The sequence below is a fragment of the Sus scrofa genome, chromosome 7 (genome assembly GCF_054392235.1).
Source record: "Sus scrofa isolate SSC_HxYL_T2T_F1_AM1 chromosome 7, Sscrofa_HxYL_maternal_Yorkshire_Landrace_v2.0, whole genome shotgun sequence".
Classification (NCBI taxonomy): domain Eukaryota; kingdom Metazoa; phylum Chordata; class Mammalia; order Artiodactyla; family Suidae; genus Sus; species Sus scrofa.
In genome coordinates, this window is record NC_139389.1 from 135,532,546 (window position 1) to 135,555,242 (window position 22,697).

At 51.1% G+C, this 22,697-nt stretch overlaps 2 protein-coding genes across 9 annotated transcripts in view; one reads left to right on the forward strand and one right to left on the reverse strand.

Moving 5' to 3' along the window:
* The first annotated feature begins 3,279 nt into the window (after nucleotides 1-3,279).
* Nucleotides 3,280-22,697, forward strand: part of TDRD9 (tudor domain containing 9) — an 84,979-nt gene continuing 65,561 nt past the window's right edge. For 7 of the 8 annotated variants that reach the window (XR_014811452.1, XM_084970285.1, XM_003128749.5 and 4 more), the window contains exons 1-2: nucleotides 3,280-3,568; nucleotides 20,642-20,748. Coding sequence is in view for 4 of the 8 variants with exons in the window: in XM_003128749.5 (XP_003128797.5) it covers nucleotides 3,333-3,568; nucleotides 20,642-20,748 (343 nt within the window). In the remaining 4 variants the exon portion in view is untranslated. The remainder of the gene's footprint in view (nucleotides 3,569-20,641; nucleotides 20,749-22,697) is intronic. The other variant, XM_084970287.1, reaches the window with a different exon arrangement.
* Nucleotides 11,413-13,776, reverse strand: RD3L (RD3 like). Its single transcript, XM_005653540.4, has 3 exons — nucleotides 13,283-13,776; nucleotides 12,590-12,895; nucleotides 11,413-12,222 (listed from the first exon to the last, which is right to left on the reverse strand). The coding sequence occupies exons 2-3, from the start codon at nucleotides 12,886-12,888 to the stop codon at nucleotides 11,925-11,927; spliced, it is 597 nt and encodes a 198-aa protein (XP_005653597.1). The 5' UTR covers nucleotides 12,889-12,895; nucleotides 13,283-13,776; the 3' UTR covers nucleotides 11,413-11,924.

The following is a 22,697-nucleotide window of genomic DNA, read 5'->3' on the forward strand; positions in this document are numbered from 1 at the left end:
AACAGCAACGAACTCGGTCCTGCTCTGAAGGGAAGAAAGCTTAGAAGCAAATGAAATTGCACCCAAATGCTTTTTGCCTTTTTTTTTAGAGTCGCACTTGGGGCATATGGAAGTTCCCAGGCTAGGGATTGAATTGGAGCTGCAGCTGCCAGCCTGTTCCACAACCACAGCAACATGGGATCTGAGCCACATCTGTGTACAAACTATACCGCAGCTCACAGCAACGCCAGGTCCTTAACCCACTGAGGCAGGAAGTGAGCCTGGATCCTCATGGATCCTGGTCAGGTTTGTTACCACTGAGCCACGGCAGGCGCTCCACTGCATGCGAATCTTGAGAAGCTGTCATCTTAGGGTGGTGACACTCAAAATGTGGGGGGGGGGGTTTCCAAGACCCCCTGGGAGGTGAAACTATTTTCATAAACATGGTAAGATGTTATCTGTCATCTTCAGCAGCATTCTTTCACAGGTGTGTGGTGGTACTTTCCAGAGGCTGTGAAACTTGTGATGTCCCAACAGAATGAGTTCCAAAACAGGTCTGAGGGGAGTTCCCTCATGGCTCAGTGGGTTAAGGATCCAATGCTGTCACTGCAGTGGCTGGGGTTGATGCCACGATGCGGGTTCAGTCCCTAGCCCTGGAACTTCCTTATGCCTTTGGTGTGGCTAAAAAATGTTTCCAACTTATAACGAGCTAGAAATCTGCCGAGGACACTGAGTACTTAGGAAAAAACTTAAGGAAGAGCGTCATCACGAGCTACTTCAAGGCAAATCTTTTGAACTTTAAACTTGACTCAAGATCAACAGAATTTTAGTGTCCTTAGTTGCTAATCCAACATAGTGTACAAAAAAAACACGTGTTCAAAGAAAACAAGGTGTTCAAGGCCATCCCAGTGGATCTGTTCAACGTGTAAAGTGTATTTTCGGGCTGAGGTCAGTGAGGACATGAACGGGCTTTGGGTGTGGCTGCTCTCACCTCACGGCATCAATAGCATCTGTAATTGCTCTCAGCTCTTTTCCCTTTGGGCCTGCCGCTCCAACGGCTCTGGGAAAGCAAACCAAACCCCGACCAAGGCCCACTCCACCGCCTTCCCACGTGCTCTAGCCTAGAGGTCTACATGCCTCTTCAGCACTATCAGGAGTTCCTGTCCTGGCTCAGCAGAAATGAATCTGACTAGAATCCTTGAGGATGCAAGGTTTGATCCCTGGCTCAGTGGGTTAAGGATCCAGAATTGGAGTTCCCGTCGTGGCGCAGTGGTTAACAAACCTGACTAGGAACCATGAGGTTGCGGGTTCGATCCTTTCCCTTGCTCAGTGGGTTAAGGATCCGGCGTTGCCGTGAGCTGTGGTGTAGGTTGCAGACTTGGCTCGGATCCAGTGTTGCTGTGGCTCTGGCGTAGGCTGGTGGCTACAGCTCCGATTCAACCCCTAGCCTGGGAACCTCCATATGCCGCCAGAGCGGCCCAAGAAAATGGCAAAAAGACAAAAAAAAAAAAAAAAAAAAAAAAGACAAAAGGATCCAGCATTGCCATGGGGTGTGGTATAAGCCACAGACACAGGTCAGATCTGGTGTTGCTGTGGCTGTGGTATAGGCTGGCAGCTGTAGCTCTGATTTGACCCCTAGCCTGGGAACCTCCATATGCCACAGGTGAGGCCCTCAAAAGACCCCCCTCCCAAAAAAAGAATTATCAAGCTGTCTCTTTGGGGGGGGGGGGCACCAGGGATTGAACCCAGGCCAGGGATTGAACCTGTGCCACAGTTCAATGGGAATTGCAGAGTTGAAGTGGTTTCAACCTATCTTGTGAAATTCAGAACAGGTGCCGACTTTCACAAAAAGGATGAAGTTTGCAGTGTTTTCCAATCAATGCTGAATGACAAACTAAGAGTCTTGATGACTTTATGACTACATTTTCTTATTTACTGAAAAATATGTTCTTTTCCCCCACCAAAAGATGAGGGGCACTTTTGAAGGCTGCAGTATTTGCACAAAATCTCGGGCCCAGAGCTCATATGTTAGTGCTGTGGCCTCGATTAGAACCTGGGACTCCTCACTCAGGACCGGGCTGGGTTCCTTTTGTTGTAAGAAACAAGTAGCTCAATCTGGCCCAGTCTGACTTCTGTCTGCACTGTTCTAAAGCAGATCTCTGAGTTGCCACTCTTTGGGCATTTTCCAGTCCTTAAGTGACTGGGCTTCACACTGTGCGTCAGCGGCATGCCTGCGGCATATTCTTCCACTCATCTCTCTTCCGGTGAGCCCACACTGTGCCAGACACTCCACCGGGTGTAGCCCTAAGACAGTGGGCAGGCAGTAATCCCTCTTCTGATTCCCCTTTGTATACCTTTGCTGGATTTTCCCTCTGCCTTTTCTTTCAGGCTGTTTCCTAGGTTTTGTCCACCTTCACTTGCTCTGACTTGAACCATTCAGCTGCTGCCAGGATTTTTAACCCCCAACCATCTGCTGATGACCTCCAGATCCGAAACTCTCGCCGCCTGCTTCTACCTAGCTGCAGGTAGGACGTTGCCCCTGGGTGCAGAATTAGGAAGAACCAAGACGAACTCAAATTCTGGACCTACCAAACTTCTTCCAGGTCCTCAACTCAGCTCTCAGGGCCACCTGCCTTCAGGCCTTCCTCCACAGACTACCTCTGCCTCTGAGTCCTCCTTCCCCAGGCTTGTTCCTGGTTCTCCGGCAGGTGCCCGCTTCGGTGTCATTTTCTCCAAAAAGCCTTCCCTGACTTCCTTGCTTCTTTGCCCAAAATTGGTGCAAGGTGTCCCAGGTTAACAGACAGGCATTTACCTTAGCATCATAAACTCAAATCCCTTCTCAGGTTTGCCTTCCATCCTCCCCACCGAGGTCCACTCCAGCGACCCGTCGCAGGCCATGCCCACAGCAGGTGCTCCGTCCCTGGAATGCTAAGCCTCGCACGGAGCAGTCCTTGTAGGGGCAGGTTGCAGAGCGGTTGGAGGCCCTGTTCGCGCACACCCTGGGTCTGCTGCCGCTGGGCTCCGCACCTGGCAGGCCGAGGGGTTCGGGAGGACCCATTTCGTACGCAGGCCCTGCGACACCGGACTGTAACCCCAAGCCTGCCTGGCTTCAACAGGGTCGGACATGCCGCGCTCCCAGCAGGCCAAGCGCGGCGCGCCGGGGCGGGGCCAGCGGCACGAGGTTGGGGCGATGCGCCGCGTGTCGCGCTCTGATTGGAGGGACTGGGGCGGGGGCGGGGCCGCGGGCACGCCGTCGTTGCGTCGCTGCGACGTGCGGCTGCGGCGTTCCCGCCGTCCCCTGTTCCCGCCGCTCTGACCGGCGGTTGAGGCGGCGCGGGCCCGGGGCTGCGAGCATGCTGCGCAAGCTCACCGTTGACCAGATCAATGACTGGTTCACCATCGGCAAGACCGTGACCAATGTGGAGCTGCTGGGCGCGCCACCCGCCCTCCCGGGCGAGGCGGCCAGGGACGAAGCGCAGCGCAGGGACACGGCCCCCGGCGCCGGCCCAGAGGCCGAGGCCCAGGCCCAGGCCGAGGCTGTGGCCCGGGCTCAGGCTCCAGCCCAGGCCCGGACGGCGGCGTCTGGGAGGTAGGAGGCCGCGGGGAGGGACGGGGCGGGCACAGGTGTGGGCCTGGGCGACAAGGACCTGCGCCGCCGCACACCCCGCGTGCCCGCACTCCTGGCCTCGGCCGTTCAGGTGGTGTCTGGCCCTCCCAGGTGGAGCTGGCGGCCAAACAAGCCTCACCCCGTGGCCGGGACCAGGTTAACTTGCTCCTTCGAGAAGTGGAGCCGCTCCAGAGTTGAGTTCAGCTGTATTGATAGGCTTTTTTTTTAAGTTATTAAAGAGCAGTTTAAATTTACAGAAACACTGAGCAGAAGGGAGAGCCCCATGTACCTCCTCCCCCCAGGTCCCCTTATTGTTAGTGTCTTGCTTTATTGGGGTCTGTTTGTTACAACTGACAAACCTATACGGATGTATTACCGTTAACTGAAATGAGAATTAAGATGAGGGTTCCCTCCTGGCGTCCTACAGCCTGTGGGTTTGGACAGAGTGTAGCTACCATTAGTGTCATACAGAAGAGTTCCACTGCCCTAAACAACTGTGTTCTGCCTCTTCATTCCTCCCCCGCCCCCAACGGGGTTGGCAACCACTGAAGTTTCTTTTATCGCTGTAGTCTTGCGTCTTGCAGAATGCCTTATTGTTGGAATCGTCTGGGATGTAGCCTTTTCAGATTAGCTGCTTTACTTAGTAATATGCAATTAAGATTCCTCCATGTCTTTTCAGGGCTTAATAGTTCACTTCTTTTTGTGCTGGTAGTATTCCAGTATCTGGGTGTACTACAGTCTACTCAATGACCGATATATATATTGGTCATTTTAGAGCCACACCCATGGCATATGGAGGTTCCCAGGCTAGGGGTCAAATAGGAGCTACAGCTGCCGGCCTACACCACAGCCACAGCAATGCTGGATCCTTAACCCACTGACCAAGGCCAGGGATCAAACCTGTGTCCTCATGGATCCTAGTTGGGTTCGTTAGCCACTGAGCCACGCCGGGAACTCCCTGAAGAATATCTTGATGAGGTCCAAGTTTTGGAAGTTATGAATGAACGTTCTCTTGCAGGTTTTCGTGGGCTCAGAAATTTCAGCTCATTAGGGTAAATGCTAAGGAACACTAATGCTAGGTCCTTGTTTAGTTTTATCACTGCGCGTCTTCTTATTCTTTGACTTGGCTGCTGTCAGGCAATCTGTTGATGTGATTTTGGTGTAAATAAAAAGGATGCCTTTGTGTTGAGAAGACCTAGACCTAGACCTGGTGAGTAGAATCACCTGCTCCCTCTTTAAAGAAGCTCGGTGCAAAAGTGCCTCCAGCTTGCGACTTCCACCCTAATTCTGCCATGTTGACTGAATCAAAGGGTCCGGGTCAGAAGCAGGGGGGTTAGGTGATAACAACTTTATGTGTCAACCTGGTTGCCCCATGGTGCCCAGATATTTGGTCAGTTAGTACTCTGGATGTTTCTGGAATTTTTTTTTTTTTTGGATGAAATGAACATTTGAATAGGTGTATATTGGAGTTCCTGTTGTGACTCAGCGTGTTAAGAACCCAACTAGTATCCATGAGGATGCGGGTTTGATCCCTGGCCTTGTTCAGTGTGTTAAGGATCTGGTGATGCCACAAACTGTGGCTTGGATTTGGTTTTGCTGTGGCTGTGGTGTAGGCTGGCAGTTGCAGCTCCAATTTGACCCCTAGCCTGGGAACTTCCACATGCCACGGGTGTGAGTGACCCTAAAGAGAAAAAAGGTAGGTGGATTTTGAGTAAAGCAGATTTTGAGTAAAGGATTTTTTTTTTTTTTTTTTTTTTTGGTCTTTTTGCCTTTTCTAGGACCATACCCGCAGCACATGGAGGTTCCCAGGCCAGGGGTCCAACCAGAGCTGTAGCCACCGGCCTACACCACAGCCCCAGCAACTCGGGATCCGAGCCGCATCTGTGACCTACACCACAGCTCACGGCATTGCCGGATCCTCAACCCACTGAGCGAGGCCAGGGGTCAAACCCGCAGCCTCATGGTTCCTAGTGGGATTGGTTAACCACTGAGCCACGACGGGAACTCCAAGGAAAGGATTTTGAGTAAAGGATTCTTCATGATGTGGGTGAACCTCATGCAGTCAGTTGAAACCCTGAGCAGAGCAAAGACTGATCTCCCCAGAGCAGGAGGGAACTCCTCCTGCAGACTCGTTAGGCGCTGATTGCAGCGCCCCCGTGAGCCCCTGCAGATTTGGGACTCGCCCGCCCGCAGCTGGGTAAGCTGGTTCCTTAGCATCAGTCGGTATGTACACACACCCTGTTGGTTCTGTCCTCTGGAGACCCTGGCTGGTAAGATCATCCCAGTGGGAGATGGGACAGTGGTTTACCCAGGACAGTGGCGGTGGGTGTGGTAGGCGGTGGTGGAATTGAGGCTGCCTTACTGAGGGGTAGGAATGTGCAGCTGCATCAGGTACAGAACAGGAGTGGGCAGCAGGCGTGGCTGACACCTGGGTTTCCGACTGAGCACTTGGCGGCGTTGCTGTCTGCTGTGAAAGGCCAGACCGCAGGAGCATCTGGTTTACAGTTTGCTTCTGAGCTTGTTACCCTTGAAGTGCCTGTTAGGTACCAGTAAATGCCGGCGGTCTGGAGTTGAGGAAGGAGGTCTGGCTGCGGAGCCGGATGTTTGGGAATGTAGGTCTTTGAGCCCCGTGAGATGAGTTTGCCGAGTCTGGTGAGAGAGCCTCTTGGGCAGGTGTGGAGAGAGGGGAGGTCTGAGGACCTGAGCCTGGAGCCCTTGAGTGTCTAGAGGTGGGTGAGACAGAGCCGTGCGGGAGAGACCGGGAAGGAACCACCACGAAAACCAAGCCAGTGAGGCCGTTTTAGACAACTGCTTGTTTAGGGCCCTGCTTGTGTATCTCTTAGTACTTTTAAGGAGTTGTTTGTTTGTTTGTTTGTTTTGTTTTTAGAGCCACACCCGAGGCATATGGAGGTTCCCAGGCTAGGGGGCCAGAGCTGTAGCTGCCAGCCTACACCACAGCCACAGCAACGCCAGATCAAGCTGCATCTGCGACCTACATCATAGCTCATGGCAGCACTGGATCCTTAACCCACAGAGCGAGGCCAGGGATCGAACCCACCACCTCATGGTTCCTAGTCGGATTCATTTCCGCGGAGCCACGGCGGGAGCTCCTAAGACTCATTTTATGTGTGGTTTTCCCCACCTAAAACCTTTCTGCGGATGCAGATTTTCACTGAATCTGCTCTTAGCACAGTACCTGGCCTGTGGAAGGAACCCAGATAGCTGTCTGGAGGAACGACCTGCCTTCACAGGCCCCACTTACTGAGGCTTACAAGGTGCTGGGTCCTCATTCCGGAAATGATGAGAGCTGCTGCCTCATGTGCCCCTACCTTGAATGAAGCCTAACCTCTGCCTCACTGCTCTGACCAGAGCTCACGTCCCTGAGGTAGGGGGGTGTGTGTGTGTCTGTGTGTGTGTCTCTTGTCTCTGTATACGGTCAATCCAGTAAATATCTCTGTATCTTGGCAGCTGTACCATCAAATAGTTGTGGAATCAGAGGCTCTCACTGGTGCCATCACCACCTGGGTCTAAATAAGCCGCCATCGTCTCTTGCCTGGATTATACAGAAGCCTTCTGTTTATGGCCCTTGGCTTCCTCTCTTTGCCCCGATAGTGTCTTGTGGCACCTAGAATGCCCGGCCCGAGGTGGATGCTCTGTTAACGCCTGCGGAAGGAACACATCCTTGAGTAAGCGCTTGCGTGGAAGGGTGAGCACCTGTGGGCCTCTGTGGGATGGATTTGCTGCAGGAAGAAGACGCAGACTCTGGATTGCGGCTTTCAGAGTGTACCTCCCCCCGACACCCCCTCATCTGCTCTCTTTCACTGCCCTCTGGACACCCTGGCGTTTACCCCAAACTCCTTTCCACAGCCTGTCTTCTGCCTGGAGGACTGCCCTCTCCCCCATCCCTGCCCCGTTCCTCCCACGACAGGCTCCTTTCATCACTCAAGACTCTGTTTCACTGTCTGCTCCTTAGAGGGACCCCGTAGCTTGGGAAGTGACCCCACCGCCTTTCCCAGCCTCTGGAGTCTGTCTCACCTCTTTCTCTGTCGCTGAGCACCTAGCACTTGTCTGGTTCGTGATGTGGTTTTGGCTCCTCCACCATCTCGAGGGGACCAGTCTGAGAGTTCCAGCTGTAGAACTGGATGAATAGTGTCGCCGTTTCCTGAGAAATCACTAGAAAACTCTAGCTGAACTGTTAGAAGAGCTATGCTTTTAGTTTGTGTGTGTTTTGATTCCTTTGTTGCTTTCTTGGATTTTCTTTATCCTTTGAAGAAACAAACCTCTAAGATTTTGGTTTTGAGCATGTTGATTTTAAGTTGCCTGTGGGCATCCAGGGGGTGTGTCAGGTAGGCAGCTGGCTCTGTGCACCTGGAGCTCAGAGGGTGCGCTGGGGCTGGAGGTGGTGTGGGGCCTGACGGCTGATGAATCCTAACTGGGCCACTCTGTGTCTCTGGGATACTGGGCAGAGCCATCGGGCGGGGGCCCCCGTTTGCTCTCCTGCAAATGGGAATAACACTTCCTCCTTTCAAGTTTAGATTAAATGAGATGTACACTCGGTGTCTGCATGTAGAAGAATGACCTTAATGTTATTAGAGAAATCGGGCTGGGTAATAATGCCGCGTGGAGAGCTTACTGTATGTCAGGTTATCCCAGTGCTTTTACGTGGATTGGTGGATTTATTCCTTATTATTCCATAGCTAAAACTTCTGGCTCCTGTGCCAGCACTTTCTATAACACACCCCAGGCTTTCCTAGTGCTCCTTTCCCCGTTTGCCCCTGACTTGTATATATATATTTTTTCTGCTTTATATATATATATATATATTTTTTTTTTTGTCTTTTTATCTTTTGTTGTTGTTGTTGTTGCTATTTCTTGGGCCGCTCCCGCGGCATATGGAGGTTCCCAGGCTAGGGGTCTAATCGGAGCTGTAGCCACCGGCCTACGCCAGAGCCACAGCAACGCGGGATCCAAGCCGCGTCTGCAACCTACACCACAGCTCACGGCAACGCCGGATTGTTAACCCACAGAGCAAGGGCAGGGACCGAACCCGCAACCTCATGGTTCCTAGTCGGATTCGTTAACCACTGCGCCACGACGGGAACTCCTGCTTTATATTTTTAACCCTCATTTCTTTGCCAATTTTAGGTACTATAAACGTATAAAAGTGTGGATCTCTTAATATTCAGGAAGTTACTTGTGTTATAATTCCTATTTGATTTGTCAATTTACTAGAAACAACTATAGTTTTGTTTATTTATTTATTTAGTTTTTTTAGGGCCACACCTGGGGCATATGGAGGTTCCCAGGCTAGGGGTCAAATCAGAGCTACAGCTGCTGGCCTCCGCCACAGCCACAGCAGTGCCGGATCCTTAACCCACTGAGTGAGGCCAGGGATCGGCCTCATGGTTCCTAGTTGGATTTGTTTCTGCTGTGCCAAGATGGGAACTCCTAGAAAAAACTATAGTTTTAAATTACATACCAATACTGACACGAGAAATACAATTATTGCCAAAAACAAAAATGAGATAGAAACTCAATACCAAAATCTGTGTATTTTTCCACTCCCTTTAAGAGTCTGGTTACGGGAATGATTCATGCATTGTGGGTGACTTAGAGTGGTGTGGGCTCATTTTCATCCTGGACTCGTGGGGCGACCTAACGGTCTACAGCTTCTACAGCTTCTTCCGTCGCTGTGAGCTCCCCCCCACCGCGGTTGCACCTGTGGCACATGCCTGGGCCTGGGATTGAACCCATGCTACAGCAGCGACCAGAGCTGCTGTAGTGACATCACCCTTAATTCACTGAGCCACATGGGAACTCCACTGTGAACCTTTGATAGGAGTTATTTAAAAAAAAATATTTCTTTTTCTTTCTGAGCAAGGAGGATGCCCTTTTTTTTTTTTTTTTTTTTTTTGTCTTTTGTCTCTCTGCCATTTCTTGGGCCGCTCCCGCGGCATATGGAGGTTCCCAGGCTAGGGGTCTAATCGGAGCTGTAGCTGCCAGCCTATGCCAGAGCCACAGCAACGCGGGATCCGAGCTGCGTCTGCGACCTACACCACAGCTCACGGCAACGCCGGATCCTTAACCCACTGAGCAAGGGCAGGGATTGAACCTGCAACCTCATGGTTCCTAGTCGGATTCGTTAACCACTGCGCCACGACGGGAACTCCCATGGATGGCCCTTTCTTAAAAGTGCTGTGGGCTCAGTCCTTTGTTCTGTTCACTGGCTGTTTAAGGTGCCTCTGGAGAGAGATGCTTTTGGCGGCTTTGTGGTTTATTTCCTGGTGGACATGGTGAGGCTGCTCGTTTAAGTGCTGGGTTTCGTAGAGAAACTCCAAGTTGTCTTTAAAACACAGTCGGGTGGTCATTATTAAGACATTGGTGTTGAAATGCTGCTTTGCTCAGTCACCGCGCAGTAAGCAGCGTGCCCGTCTGGGAACATTTACCTCCGAGACAAACAGTTTTCTTTCCGAGCACACTTGGAGTGGTTGAAGGAGTGTAGGCAGTTGTGCCATAAAAACTGAACAGGGCAGGAGCGAGAGGTGTCTATATTTTAAATCCACTTGGGATGTATTTCCGTTTACCTTATTAAACCCTGGGCAGGTTGACATCCATTATTACCTGGCTAGCATTTAAGACCAAAGTGAGGGCGATTCGGAATGATGTAGAAGTTACCCAAGAGTGTGTATTTTCTGGGAGTTCCTGCTGTGGTGCAGTGGGGTCAGCAGCATCTCGGGAGCACTGGGTCGTAGGTTCCATCCCCAGCCCGGCACAGCGGGTTAAGGCTCTGGTGATGCTACAGCTGCGGCGTAGGTCACAACGGGGGCTTGGAACCAATCCCTGGCCTGGGAACTCCATATGCCACAGCACGACCCAAAAAGGGGAAAAAAAAAAAAAAAAAAAACGACAAAAAAAGGAAGAAGGGTGTGTATTTTCTGGGAGTTCCCCATGGCTCAGTGGGTTAAGGATCTGGCTTTGTCACTGCAGTGGCTCGGATTTAGTCTCTGGCCCAGGAACTTCCACACGCTGTGGGTGTGGCAAAAAAAAGAAAAAAGAGTGTTTATTTTCTTTGGAGTGTGTATTTAGTTCCCACCTTGGATTTTTTTTTTTTTTCTTTTTAGATGGAGAAAAAAAAAACCCATTTGAATAAACATCAAAAAGTTAGGGACATTAGGTTCCTTGGACTTAAATTTTTAAGATTCTAGCACTTTATCACCGAAAATAAAGCTGGCTAATGACTAGTTTTCTACTTTAATAAATTATGAGAGGTTAAACTTTATCTATTAAACATGTTGCTATTTTATTTATTTAGTCTTTTTAGGGCCGAACCCGCGGCATATGGAAGTTCCCAGGCTAGGGGCCAAATCGGAGCTGTAGCCACCGGCCTACACCACAGCCACAGCAACACCAGATCCGAGCTGTGTCTGCGACCTTCACCACAGCTCACGGCAATGCCGGGTCCTTAACCCACTGAGCAGGGCCAGGGATCGAACCCACAACCAATATGTTGCTATTTTAAATGAACGTAACACCAGTTTAAATTACAGACCAGCATTGTTTTTCTTTGAGAGTAGCAGTTGCTAAAGTCAAGCCAGTCTGTTTCCTTTTACTGGTGTCCTGTGGAGCTTTGTTTTTGTACTTCCCCTTAATGTTGACTGAGGTTAAAAGGGATGGGGGGGGGGGTTCCCGTCGTGGCGCAGTGGTTAACGAATCCGACTGGGAACCATGAGAAGACAAAATAAATATCCTGTGAACAGTAAAGCGGCCCAAAGAAATAGCAAAAAAAAAAAAAAAAAAAAAAAAAAAAAAAAAAAAAAGGATCGGAGTGTTGGGCTGAAGCACCGCTTTATTCTCAAACACACTTGGATTCCTGCCTTTGCCCTCTGCCCTCACCTGCCCAGGACGACTCGGGACGACCTTGGACAGAAGATTCGCACACGTCGTTTATTTTAGTCTATACACAGCTTCCTTTTAGAGTCAGGGTCAAAGGTAATGTCCCAGTTATTTTGTCAAGTTGCATACTTCATACAAATTTTGTATTTCAAATTTCAAAATACAATGTTCCTGTGATATGTATTTGAGGTATAGGAAAATACGTCAAACGTTTTTTCAAAATATTTAGGAAATATTTTAGTTAAAAGCATACTGTTCAATGAAAACATTGCATTTTTAGAGTGATTAAAAAAGGAACACTATTTAAAACATAGGCTACATCCACAGGGATTTTAACTTTTCATCTTGCAGCAAAATAACATTAAGTCACATCTCTGTCTCCTGTTCTTGATGTTAAGAGTTCTGACGCTGGGACGGTCACAAAGACCCTCTGGTGGTGAGTAGTTTAACTGGACGGGTCATAACGTGGCAGGTTCCATATTCGGTGTGAGAATGTTGGGAACCTGTTCCTGGTGTTCCTGTCTACGTAGCTTGAAATAGTGGGTATTTCGTCTTTGTCCGGAGGCCTGGAGCTTGCCCCTGGGACCGCAGAGCGGGCAGGGCAGCCTGTGCCCCGGGGCTCTGCCAGGCCCTCTTGCTGACTGCCTCTGTCAGCGCTGCTCAGGAAATCTTTCAGAACTTGCTTGAAGATGTAGACAATTTCCCATGGCAGTACATCATTTTCTGCCAAAACTTCTCGAAATCTAGAGGCAAAGCAGTTATAAATATTCAATTCAGAAAATTTCTGTTGTATCCCTTTGTCTCCAAAATCCAGCTTACATAATGTAATCTTACAGCAATTACCCACCTTTTGAGTACTGTGTACATTGCTTTACAATTATGCTTCTAGTAAAGAAACTCTGAATGTGATTTTAAAACATTTTCTAGCCGGTGAGATGTCATCAGATTTTTTTTTTTTTTTGTCCAGTCTAACCTTAGGGATTTTGGTGGCTGGGTGTCTAATACACACGACTGAAGAACTTATCTGCTAGAATACAGCTTGCAGTCTGAACATACGAGGAGCTTAGACTTGACAGTAGCAGATACCACAAGAGAACATAGTATTTTTACCTGCTGAGAATAGTTGCAGTTTGACAGGGTTGAACCTGTGAGCAAAGAACTTGGAGTTGTCTTTGTTCGGAAGCTGGGATGGTTGCGTGGGGATTCTGGTAGTTTCTCAGCCAATTGTAGTCCACACCTGTTTTCTTCACTTTCTCCTCATTTTCGATCTCTTGTAATAACCTCTCTCGTTCCTTCAGATGCCATTTCAATTCCCGAAGCAGAGTCTTTGTCACTACATCTGAGTCAGGGTAGTGTGTGGGTTTGTAGGACTCGTACTTTGGCCATTTCATCCAGCCAAAAAGGGGCATTTTTAGCCTATGGAAATATTCTCACTTGTTTATTTGCATAAAATGTTATGGTTCTCATGAGCAAGTATTTGTTTCTTTGCAGTATATTTATCAGAAAAGCGCATGAATTTTTCACTGGTTAGATAGGTCAAAATAAGATTACAGTGGATTAAAGTGTTTTAAATTTCTAACTAGGTCAGTGTTAAAAACCAGGCTTTGAAAATACCTTGAAAACGTAGCTAGGCAGAAAGGAAGTGCAGTCAGAGGTAGTCTGCAGACTGAACCTTTTCTGGAAATAACACTAACACTTGCTATTAAAAGGTCTTAGGCGGCTTTGGGATATTAACATACAGGAAAGTGCTATCTACAAACAACTTTCGAGTCAGGCTTTGTACAGAAAAGGTTTAAATGTTACCTGTGCAGGTGAAGGCTCTGACGTGGCGATGTTGTCCAGGAGTTTGCTTGAATTGGGGATGAGGCCGTGCTTCACTCAGGCCACCTTGTTCTCCTGGACGTGTCCCCAGCGAAGGAAGGAGCAGCCTTTTTACCGAAACCGAGTTTGAAATAAATAACTCTGTGTTAGGAATGAGGTTGTGATGTCTTCATTCGGAGAGAATGCTCGTTGATTCACCTTGTAAGTAAGCTTGAAGAAATGACAAAAATAACCTACTCTTTAATCTTTACAAGTTATGTAATGGGTTGCCTTTGGAATGTGGCTCAGTCTATTTGAAAAAGATGCCGGCAGCTACAGATTCTGGTCCTAAATGCATTTGGACAGATCTTTGGTGAGGAGATGAAGAAGGGTCCTCTGAAGCAGCACAGACGCGCTCCCAGCTCGAGTGGAGCCTGTCGCATGACGAGATGCTTTGCTGTGCGTCGCTGTAGGTCACAGTTTAGTGCTGTATTTTTATGCCTGTGGAGCTCTAAAAATAGCTATGTTGCTTTCATTCTTCAGCTTAACTTTCAGGCCATTTGGAAGCCAGGTCACTGTCCCCTCTAATGAAAGCAGGAAAAATAGATCAGATTTGACCATTTGCAAAATATACGTTCTGAGAAAGCTTGTTAGAATGGAGCAAAATAGGCTAAGGATGTTGATATCCGTCATGTGCGAAATATTTAGTACATGTTAATTTTGCACACATTTTGTTTTTCTTTCTAGGTAGTAGTTAAATTTGCATGTTTAGGCAAGTTGCAATGTCTTCGCAAGGAGATGACTGTAAAGGCAGCGTTGTCACCCCTCCGGACGCGCTGATCAGGCAGTGCTGACTAAGGGCAGGACCCACAGAGACGTGAGAACGTGACGCAATTCAAGACGAAGTCTTGTCATTCATTATAGAAAAGCATTTTTGTGTTGTTTAAATTTTGGAGCTGAAAGGGAACTTCCACTTGGCGTTGGGGGCCTGCCGGCCTGGAAGGGCCTCTACTGCGCTCCTTTCTGGCCGCGAGTCTTGCTCTAGAGCCCGTGGGCTCTCGCTCGCTCCGTCTGCGTGAAGTGACTGCGCAGTGGCGTTTCCTTGCGTGACTTTGGTTTCCTGTTGCCCTTTCCATCAGACCTGCGTGTCGCGGGTGACGAAGAGTGAGTGACGCGTGGCCACCCCGCAGCTCCCGTTCGTGGCCAGAAGCGGCCACCTGTCAGGAAGCATCACAGCGCATCGTGTCTCGCGCTGCGCGGGGGAGGCGGGGACCTTTGTCCCTGCAGAACTGTCCCCCCGCATTTTCTGCTCCCGTTCCCGTGAATCCTGCCTCTTCTTTGCATAGCCTCCTTGTCATTGCTTTATTTTTTAAATTTCTTGCCTCTGAAACAGTAGCGAAAATATGAGAAATACGTAGGCCGTGGGGCGCGACCCTCAGCTCCAGCCCAGGCCCCCTGCGGGTCGCGCGGTCCCCGCCCTTCAGCTGCGACACCCCGCCTCTCTCTCCCGCGCCCCTGTGCTGTCATCCTCTCTGGGGCTGCGGCCCCGGCCGCTCGCCTGCTTTGCTCTTTGCGCTTAAACTTGGAGAGCGGCTGGCGCCGCTTGTTCCCGCTCCCCCTGCTCTCTAGGCCCTTGCGGCTGAATTCTGCTCTGTCCGCCGCTTTAACTGCAGCGCTCGTGCCGTTTTGACCTTGCCGTGGCCTGGGTGCTGGGCAGGGGGCCGGCAGGCTGTTCTCTGCCCTCGCGGAGCCGGTCTTCCCGCGTGGGGACCCCGTTGCGGCGGGCGAGGCGGCGGGGAAGGCCTTGCTGCCCGCCGATGGCCTGGGCAGAGGCGCGGAGGCGCTCGGCCTCCCAACCCCAGCTTGCCGCTGAGACTGGCCCTCAGCTGAGCCTCCGAACTTTCCCACCACTGCGGCCCACCTTCCGTGCATCTTCCTTTGCCCTTGGGCGTGTAAAGCAGTTTTTCTAGCACTTAGGCTGAGCTGCTCTTGTTGTTGCAAGTTATTTTTTTCTGTTTATCTCCTGAGGTGGTTACATGGACGTAGAGCCCAAGGGTCGTTCTCTGATTGCAGCGGCCCCCCCCCCTACCACCACCACCGTGCAGCTGGGGCGCACGGACGTTTGTAGGCCAGGGTCGGGAAGTTCCTTTGCCTTGCTCCTTCCTGTTTGTCAGGCTGCCACCAGATGCGTGTTGGACTTCTCTTTGGCCACACCTGTGGCACATGGCTATGCTCAGGCCAGGAGTCAAACCTGCGCCACAGCAGTGACCCCACTGAGCCGCAAGGGAGCTCCTATCAAAGGTTTCAGTAAGTTGAATAAATGAATTTTTTCTGATGAGTTGCCACCTCGTTCGGTTATTTTGTGTGGGAGCCATAGAGCTTGGGCTGTGAAGCAATGAGGTTGGTTTCTTTTGGTCATCGTCTTTGTTTTCCAGATTACACCTTCTTAGCTGAAGAGTAGAAAATTTGATAAAGCGAAAATAGGATCCTATCCTTCCTCATGTGTGCATGTTTAAGCTGTGAGAGGAGTACCTAAGTCTAGAGGGACCCAGTTTTGGAATCTTGAAGGGCAGGTAAGGGGCTGGGTCGTATGTACATAATGAATATGTCTGTGGTCAGGGCCTTTGGGGGGGTCATTTTTCTTTTTATTGAGGTAAAATTCATGGAACACAAAACTAGCCATTTTAAGGGGACGATTCGGTGACGTTCAGTGTAGTCACCTCGTTGTAAAGCCACCAGCTCGATCTAATTCCAGAACATTTTCACCCCTGCAGAAATTCTAAAACCATACACGTGGGTTTTGTTTTTTGTTTTTCGTTTTTTTTTTTTTTTTTTTTTTGGCTTTTTAGGGCCACAGACCCGGCATGTGGCAGTTCCTGGGTTAAGGGCCTAATCGGAGCTGCAGCTGCTGGCCTACGCCGCAGCCACAGCAGCGCTGCATCCTTAACCCGCTGAGCGAGGCCAGGGATTGAACCCACATCCTCGTGGATCCTGGTTGGGATCATTAACCGCTGTGGCCTCTGTCCTTTGCTCCTCCGCTCCGCATTCTCTAAGCCCTTCCCCACTCCCACGACCCGTCTCTCGACACAGCCAAGCCTTTGGAGTCCAGTGATGACACCCCTGGTTAGGGACCGTCTGGTGGACCCCCATCCCAGCAGGTGTGATCTCTGGGTGTGTGGAACGGGTGGGGGCGGCCTGCGTGTGGCACTGACCCGGTGCTCCAGGAGTCTCGGGCCTGCGCCAGTCTCCTACCGGAAGCTGCCAGGGCCGTCTTGGGCAGTTCTCAGCGCATCCGATGGCAGTTAAAGGAAGAGTGTTCATTGTAAGGAGGCGAACATCCTTCTGTTTTTAATTCCTTTGCTACTGAATTAAAAGTTCTGGATTATTGGTTCTTTCTTTAAAAGATTTAAATCAAGGGAGTTCCCATTGTGGCTCAGTGTCTATGAGGATGCAGGTTTGATCCCTGGCCTCACTCGGTTAACGTCCGGTGTTGCTGTGAGCTGTGCTGTAGGTTGGAGGTGTGGCTTGGATCTGAAATTGCTGTGGCTGTGGTGTAGGCCTACAGCTGCAGTCCAGCTCGACCTCTGGCTCAGGAAATTCCATGTGCTGCAGGTGTGACCCTAAAAAGAAAGAAAAGAGTATTTTAGTTAAAACACACAAGGCATGTACATTTTAAAGGAAAAAATCGTATTTGTATTGGGTTGTTCATGTCTTACTGACTTAAGGAGATTCTTAGCGCACTCCTGTGTGTGGCTGCAGATGTTGGCCCTTAAATGATCGCTTTCCTCACCCTTTAACCTTTATAGACATTGTTCATAAGTTTTATAGTTAGTTCAGTTTATTTTGTGTGTGAATGTGTGTGTATTCTTGTTTAAGGCCTTCTCTACTCCGAAGTTAGGTACAGAAGAAGATGAGCTCGTGCCGCGTAGAAGGACGAGTGCCTGGGTGTTGAGTTGGTTTGGAGTGGATTTGAGCTTGGTGTGAGTTGTCGGGGCCCCACGTTGGGCGGATTATCCACGGTGAGTAGCCGCTGCTCCCCCAGCAGGTTTTCCTGATTCCTCGAGTGCCCAGTAACTGGGGCCCGTATCCTGGGCTCTTTGAATGTTATATTCTGAGACGCTGGGTCTTGTTTAGATTCTGTAGGGAAAGCCGCTGAGCAGCTGGGTTCAGGCTGCAGGTTCCACCCAGCCTCTCGTGGGCCGCGGATTCCATGGGGTTTTCAGAGCCTTTCCGCGCGCCTGTCTGGATCTGGGCTGCGCTGTGCCGCCTAGTGGCCGCCTGCAGCCCGCTCCTCAAGGTCTGCGATGGGCCGTCTGGGGTCAGCGCGCACGCACGCACACGAGGACCCCGGTCCAGGCGAGCCCAGTGGGCCCTGAAGGGCCGCCCCAGGTGTCTGCCCTTGTCCAGGTGCTTTCCTGCCCCAGGGCTTCCCTTTTTGATCCTCTGGCTGGAGGACGGGCTTTCTTGTCCTGCCTTGCCAGCACTTCCTATGGCAGCATCTGCACCGCAGGCCAGGCCGTGGGAGGACGGAGGAAGAAAAAAGGCAGCAGGCATTTGCCCCAGCTCTTGGAGAGGGGTTTCTCTCCCTCTGAGTCTGACGCTCCTGCTGCCCCTGGCGCGTAGGGGATGGAGGAAAGGAGAGCGAAAACTGGGCGCTGCCCCCACTTTGCACATTCGGAGCCCCCTTTCCTGCCCCCAGGCACACCGAGGGCTGCCCCCGGGCCGCTCCGCCAGGGTGGTGCCGTGCCTGCACTTCACAGTGTGGGAGTGAGGCCCGAGTGCGTTCTCTTCTTCGTCCCCCGTCTGCCTGTTCCTGTTCACCTGTCGGAGTCCTCTGGAGCCCTCAGCCTTCTGTCCAGGTTTGCAGCTGCATTTACGGGAGGTACAGGGCGCAGCGGGCTTACGGGATCTTACTGCAAGTTGGACCCTTGGCATTGTTCGTGACTTTTTTTTTTTTTTTTTTTTTTTTTTTTTTTACTGTTTTCAGACCCCAGGTCTAATACGTCAGCATACTCTCTGGGTACCACTTTCGCTACTGCCACTCTGGTCCAGGCGATGTCGTCTCTGGCCTTGGTTGTTTCTTGTGGTTGGTCCATTAGGTGGTCTCCCTGCTTCTGCTGTGTCTCTGCCCCCATCACCCGTCTCTCTGTGTACTTCTTATTCCCAGCAGTCTCCGTATTTTGCTTTATTCCTCCTCCATGAGGACAGTCGGCTGCTGCTTCATCCCAAGTACTTAAGACAGTGCCTGGTATGGAGCTGGCCCTAATTACTAGTTTGTTGAGTGAGTTAATGCCAGACAAGCAGTAACCAAGAGGAAGCCGATGTGACTGTTAGTATCGGGCAGAATTAGACTTCACTGCAAGTAGCATCTTATTAAAGTAAACTTCAGTTTCCAGCATGGTGTCCTGACGGTCTTCCCTGATAGCCGGGCCTTTAAACTAGACCTTGGTAGTAGCAGCAGACTGTAATTGATGGCGTATCACAACTCTTGCCTTTTTTCACTTAACGTTTTGAGCATTTTCATCCATTAGCGTCCTTTGAAAACGGTACATGCTGAGTGAGATATGCCCTAGTTGCTGCTCTGTGGTGTACTTTTCCAGGCTTGAACTGTTAGAGTTGGCCGGAAAAGGTGTCCCTTCTCCCGGAGGGCCCTTGGTCCCGCGCCTTGTCTTCCTCCTCTGTGTTGGGCACGAGCGCCTTGCGTGTCTGCTCTTTCCCCGCGGTAGAAAACCGCTTTCGGAGTTCCCGTCGCGGCTCCGTGGTTAGCAAACTAGTGGTTGACCAGTTCCATGAGGACACGGGTTCGAGCCCTGCCTTGCTCAGTGGGTTAAGGAGCCGGTGTTGCCGTGGGCTGCGGTGTCGGTTGAAGACGAGGCTCGGATCGGCTGTGGCTGTGGGGTCGCCCGGCAGCTGCAACTCCAGTTGGACCCCTAGCCTGGGAACCTCTGCAACGCTTGGGTGCGGCCTTAAGAAAGACAAAAAAAGACCAAAAATAAATAAATAAATAAATAGAAGGATGCTGCTTCCACGGGGGCAAGGGCTCGGTTTCGTTTGCCGAGGCATCTCTGTGTCCAAGAGCGTGTCACGTGTGCCCGGTGTTGCGTAAACAGGTGCTGCACCTCCGGCCGCGTGGCTGCGCAGGAAGCAAACTCGCCGTCCGGGTTCCTCCGTCTGGTTTAAGAGTTGCCGTGAGAAGGAGTCACAGGAGAAAATGAAACGTGAGGTCGCGTGTGCAGGAAGCCGCGTGGCTGAGGGAGTTGGAGAGCCTCGCAGCGGCGCGGCTCCGAGAGGAAAGGCCGGAGGAGGAGCGAGACCTCGGGAGCCGAGGGCGGGCGAGGGCCGGGGCTTCCGCGCGGGGAGGCCCGCCGGTGCCGCCAAGCGGGTGTTCGTTTGCCTTGCGGGGCAGATGGGCCCACTTAGCCCAAATTTATCTCTGCTAGTGACTCTCTTCTGGGAGAAATTTGCCATTTAAACTCTTCCGGGTGGTTAATGGAAGGGCAAGGCAAGGCGCTCTTTTTTAATGTTTTTTTTGTTTTTGTTTGGGTTTTTTTGCTTTTTAGTGCTCCAGCTGCAGCATGTGGAAGTTCTCAGGCTAGGGGTCAAGTTGGAGCTGCAGCTGCCGGCCTGCCCTACAGCAGCGCCACCTCCGAGCTGCACCTGCGACCTGTAGACACCACAGCTCACAGCAGCGCCAGATCCTTGACCCGCTGAGTGGGGCCAGGGATAGAAGTTGCATCCTCATGGATCCTAGTCCGTTTCATTAACCGCTGAGTCACAGAGGGAACTCCCATTTGTTTCCTTTTGCTTTTATTTCTGTTGCCTTGGGACTCTAACCTAAGAAAACATTGCTGCAGTTTATGTCAGAGAGTGTCTTGCCTGTGTGGGGTGCTGACTGCCTTTAGTTCAAGATAATCCACATGGAAAAATGGCACATGTTGGGGAGGCTCGTTCTGAACCCCTGTAGCTTCCGTCTGTGTCTTGGCCTGTGCTGCTTTGTCTCTGGGTGCAAATACTGCTGTCGGGCAAGGTACTGCGGGAGGACGTGTTGGCTGGCAGGAGGTGTGCGGTTGGGTTTGGTAGACACCGGCAGGTTGCCCTGCGAAGTAACTGGTCATATCCGTTTTACCACACTTTCCTCAAAATCTAAGAGGATTTGTTCTCTTTGCCAATGTGAAGAGAGGAAGGTTTCTCATTGTTTTAATTTGCATCTGTTTGGTGACGCGCTGTGAGTTTTATTTTGTTTATTGATGATTGACATTTTTTCTTCTAGGACTTAATGTTAAAGTAACTAGGAATTCTTCTAGCACATGGGGTTTCTTCGCTTTTTGTAAAAGTTATACTAACATTTAATGTTCTTTGCAGGCCACTTAGCCAGAAGAGCTCAGAAACAGAGTATATTGACAAATACCGCCAGCTCGAGGCACAGGAGTTTGATCTGTATGACAGTCACCATTCACCCACTGGGCCAGGTAAACAGACGGCTTTAAATATCTTAATATACACACGGGTTGTGCACACGTTAAAAGCATCCATTAGGTTCTTAAAAGTCTGCAAAAATGGGGTATTTTGGTCAATAAGGATCCACATTGCTTATTAATTCTGGATTTTTTGGGGGGCCGAGTGAGTACATGATAGGTTATAAATTGTGAAGATATGACAGGTTGCAAGTTCTTCATTTTTTTCTCTTTTAAGTATAGTTTCTAAATAGCCTGTTTTTTTGTTTGGTTGGTTGGTTTTTTTTTTTTTTTTGGGGGGTGGTTTTGTTTTTTAGGGCCGCACCCGAGGCACATGGAGGTTCCCAGGCTAGGGGTCCAGTCAGAGCTATAGCTGCTGGCCTGCCCCACAGCTCACCACAACGCCGGATCCTCAGCTCCCCGTGTGAGGCCAGGGATTGGACCCGAATCCTCGTGGATGCTAGGTGGATTCGTTTCTGCTCAGCCCCAGCGGGAGCTCCCGAGGACTGGTGGTTTTATCTGTACGGGGAGCGTGTGAACTTTGACAGAAACCTGAAGCAGCTCGATGTGTCTTGTGGAAAACATCCACCGCGTGTCCCCCAAACATTTCCTTTTTTCAAGTTAGGTTTAGGGTCGCCTCAGACAACTCCCGAGGCTGCGATCCTTCTCGTTACCCACGTGCGCTGCCCTGGGCCCGGACCCCGAGCACTCCACCCCCGGCCCTGGCGCCTGCCCTGGACACGGCCAGTGCCGGAACAGCCAGACCGTGGCGAATGCCTGCAGGGTGCAGTGTCTGCTCTCGGAACCTTTGGCTTGGCTTCGTACTTGAATCTGCCCTTTGCTTTCTCTGTCCGTGGCATTTTAATGTGTGTGAGCTTTTCGCTGGGTGGTTGTGTGTCTCTGGCGGGGCCTGGAGAGTTCACTCAACAGCCCGTATTTATCAAGGCGTGGCTGGGCCTGTGTGGTGCAACCAAGACCTGGTCCCTCCTCTGACAGAGGTTGTCATTTCATCGTGCGGTGACACGACTGGAAGCTCTCAAGGGCTCTGCGGGGACCTAGCGCAAGGCTTTCGGACTGGAACTGGGGTATCGAGAAAGTGACAGGTGCTCTTGGAGCTCAAGGGCGAAGAGAAGCTAGAGAAGCTCCCCAGGCAGAGGGGGTCAGGGCCTGGAAGGGAGAAATCCTGGGCCCCAGCCCTGGAGGAGGGCCAGGGTTGCGGGGATGGAGAGATTGCTGGGCGGGGAGCCTGGCAGGTGGTGGTGGCTGAGTCATGCCTCTCCCCTGGGCCACACCCTCGTTCTCAGGGTGCGGGGGGGCTGTGCTGGGTCACGTGGTAGAGGGAACCTTGCTGCTCGGATTCCATTTTGGGGCTTGTGATGGGGAGGCCTGGGGGGCCCCCGTGTGATCCAGGACCTGCAGGAGCAGGGGATGTGACAATGGAAGCCGCAGGACGAAGTGAGCCGAGGAACAAGTGGCTTCTGGAAGCCGAAAGGGTGGGGACGGGTTCCTCCCCAGAGAGCCTCCGGAGGGAAGCGGCCCCCCAGCCTCTTGGCCCGGCTGCTCCTGGGCCGCTGGCGTTCGGAGCGCTAAGAAAATAAAGGTGCTGGTTTAAGGCGCTGAGTTCGTGGTGATGTCACAGAGCAGCAGAGGCCTGGCGCGGCTGTGTCGATGAGGCCGAGTGAGCCAGAAGCAGAACTGGTAACAGGGCCTGTGGGCCAGAACCAAGAATTTTGGTCTTTTAAAAAAAATGACTATTTTATCTTGGGGTATTTGCCTTACGACGAATGTGGTGTTTCAGGTGTACAGCAGAGTGACTGCGTTTTGTGATCTGTACACACATCCTTCTTTTCAGACTCTCTGCCCATGTAGGTTGTTGGAGGCCCTTGTCGATCGTCTGTGTAGTACAGCTGTGTGAGTGTGTGTGTGTGTGTGAGTGAGAAACTCCTCATTTACGCTCCCCCTCC

What these genes read in the sequence shown, in the direction of transcription:
- RD3L (XM_005653540.4), bottom strand. Translation starts at nt 12,888, where the DNA reads ATGCCCCTTTTTGGCTGGATGAAATGGCCAAAGTACGAGTCCTACAAA. An exon ending in ACTGCAACTATTCTCAGCAG is followed by an intron (nt 12,223 to 12,589) that starts GTAAAAATACTA and finishes CTTTGCCTCTAG; the next exon opens with ATTTCGAGAAGTTTTGGCAG.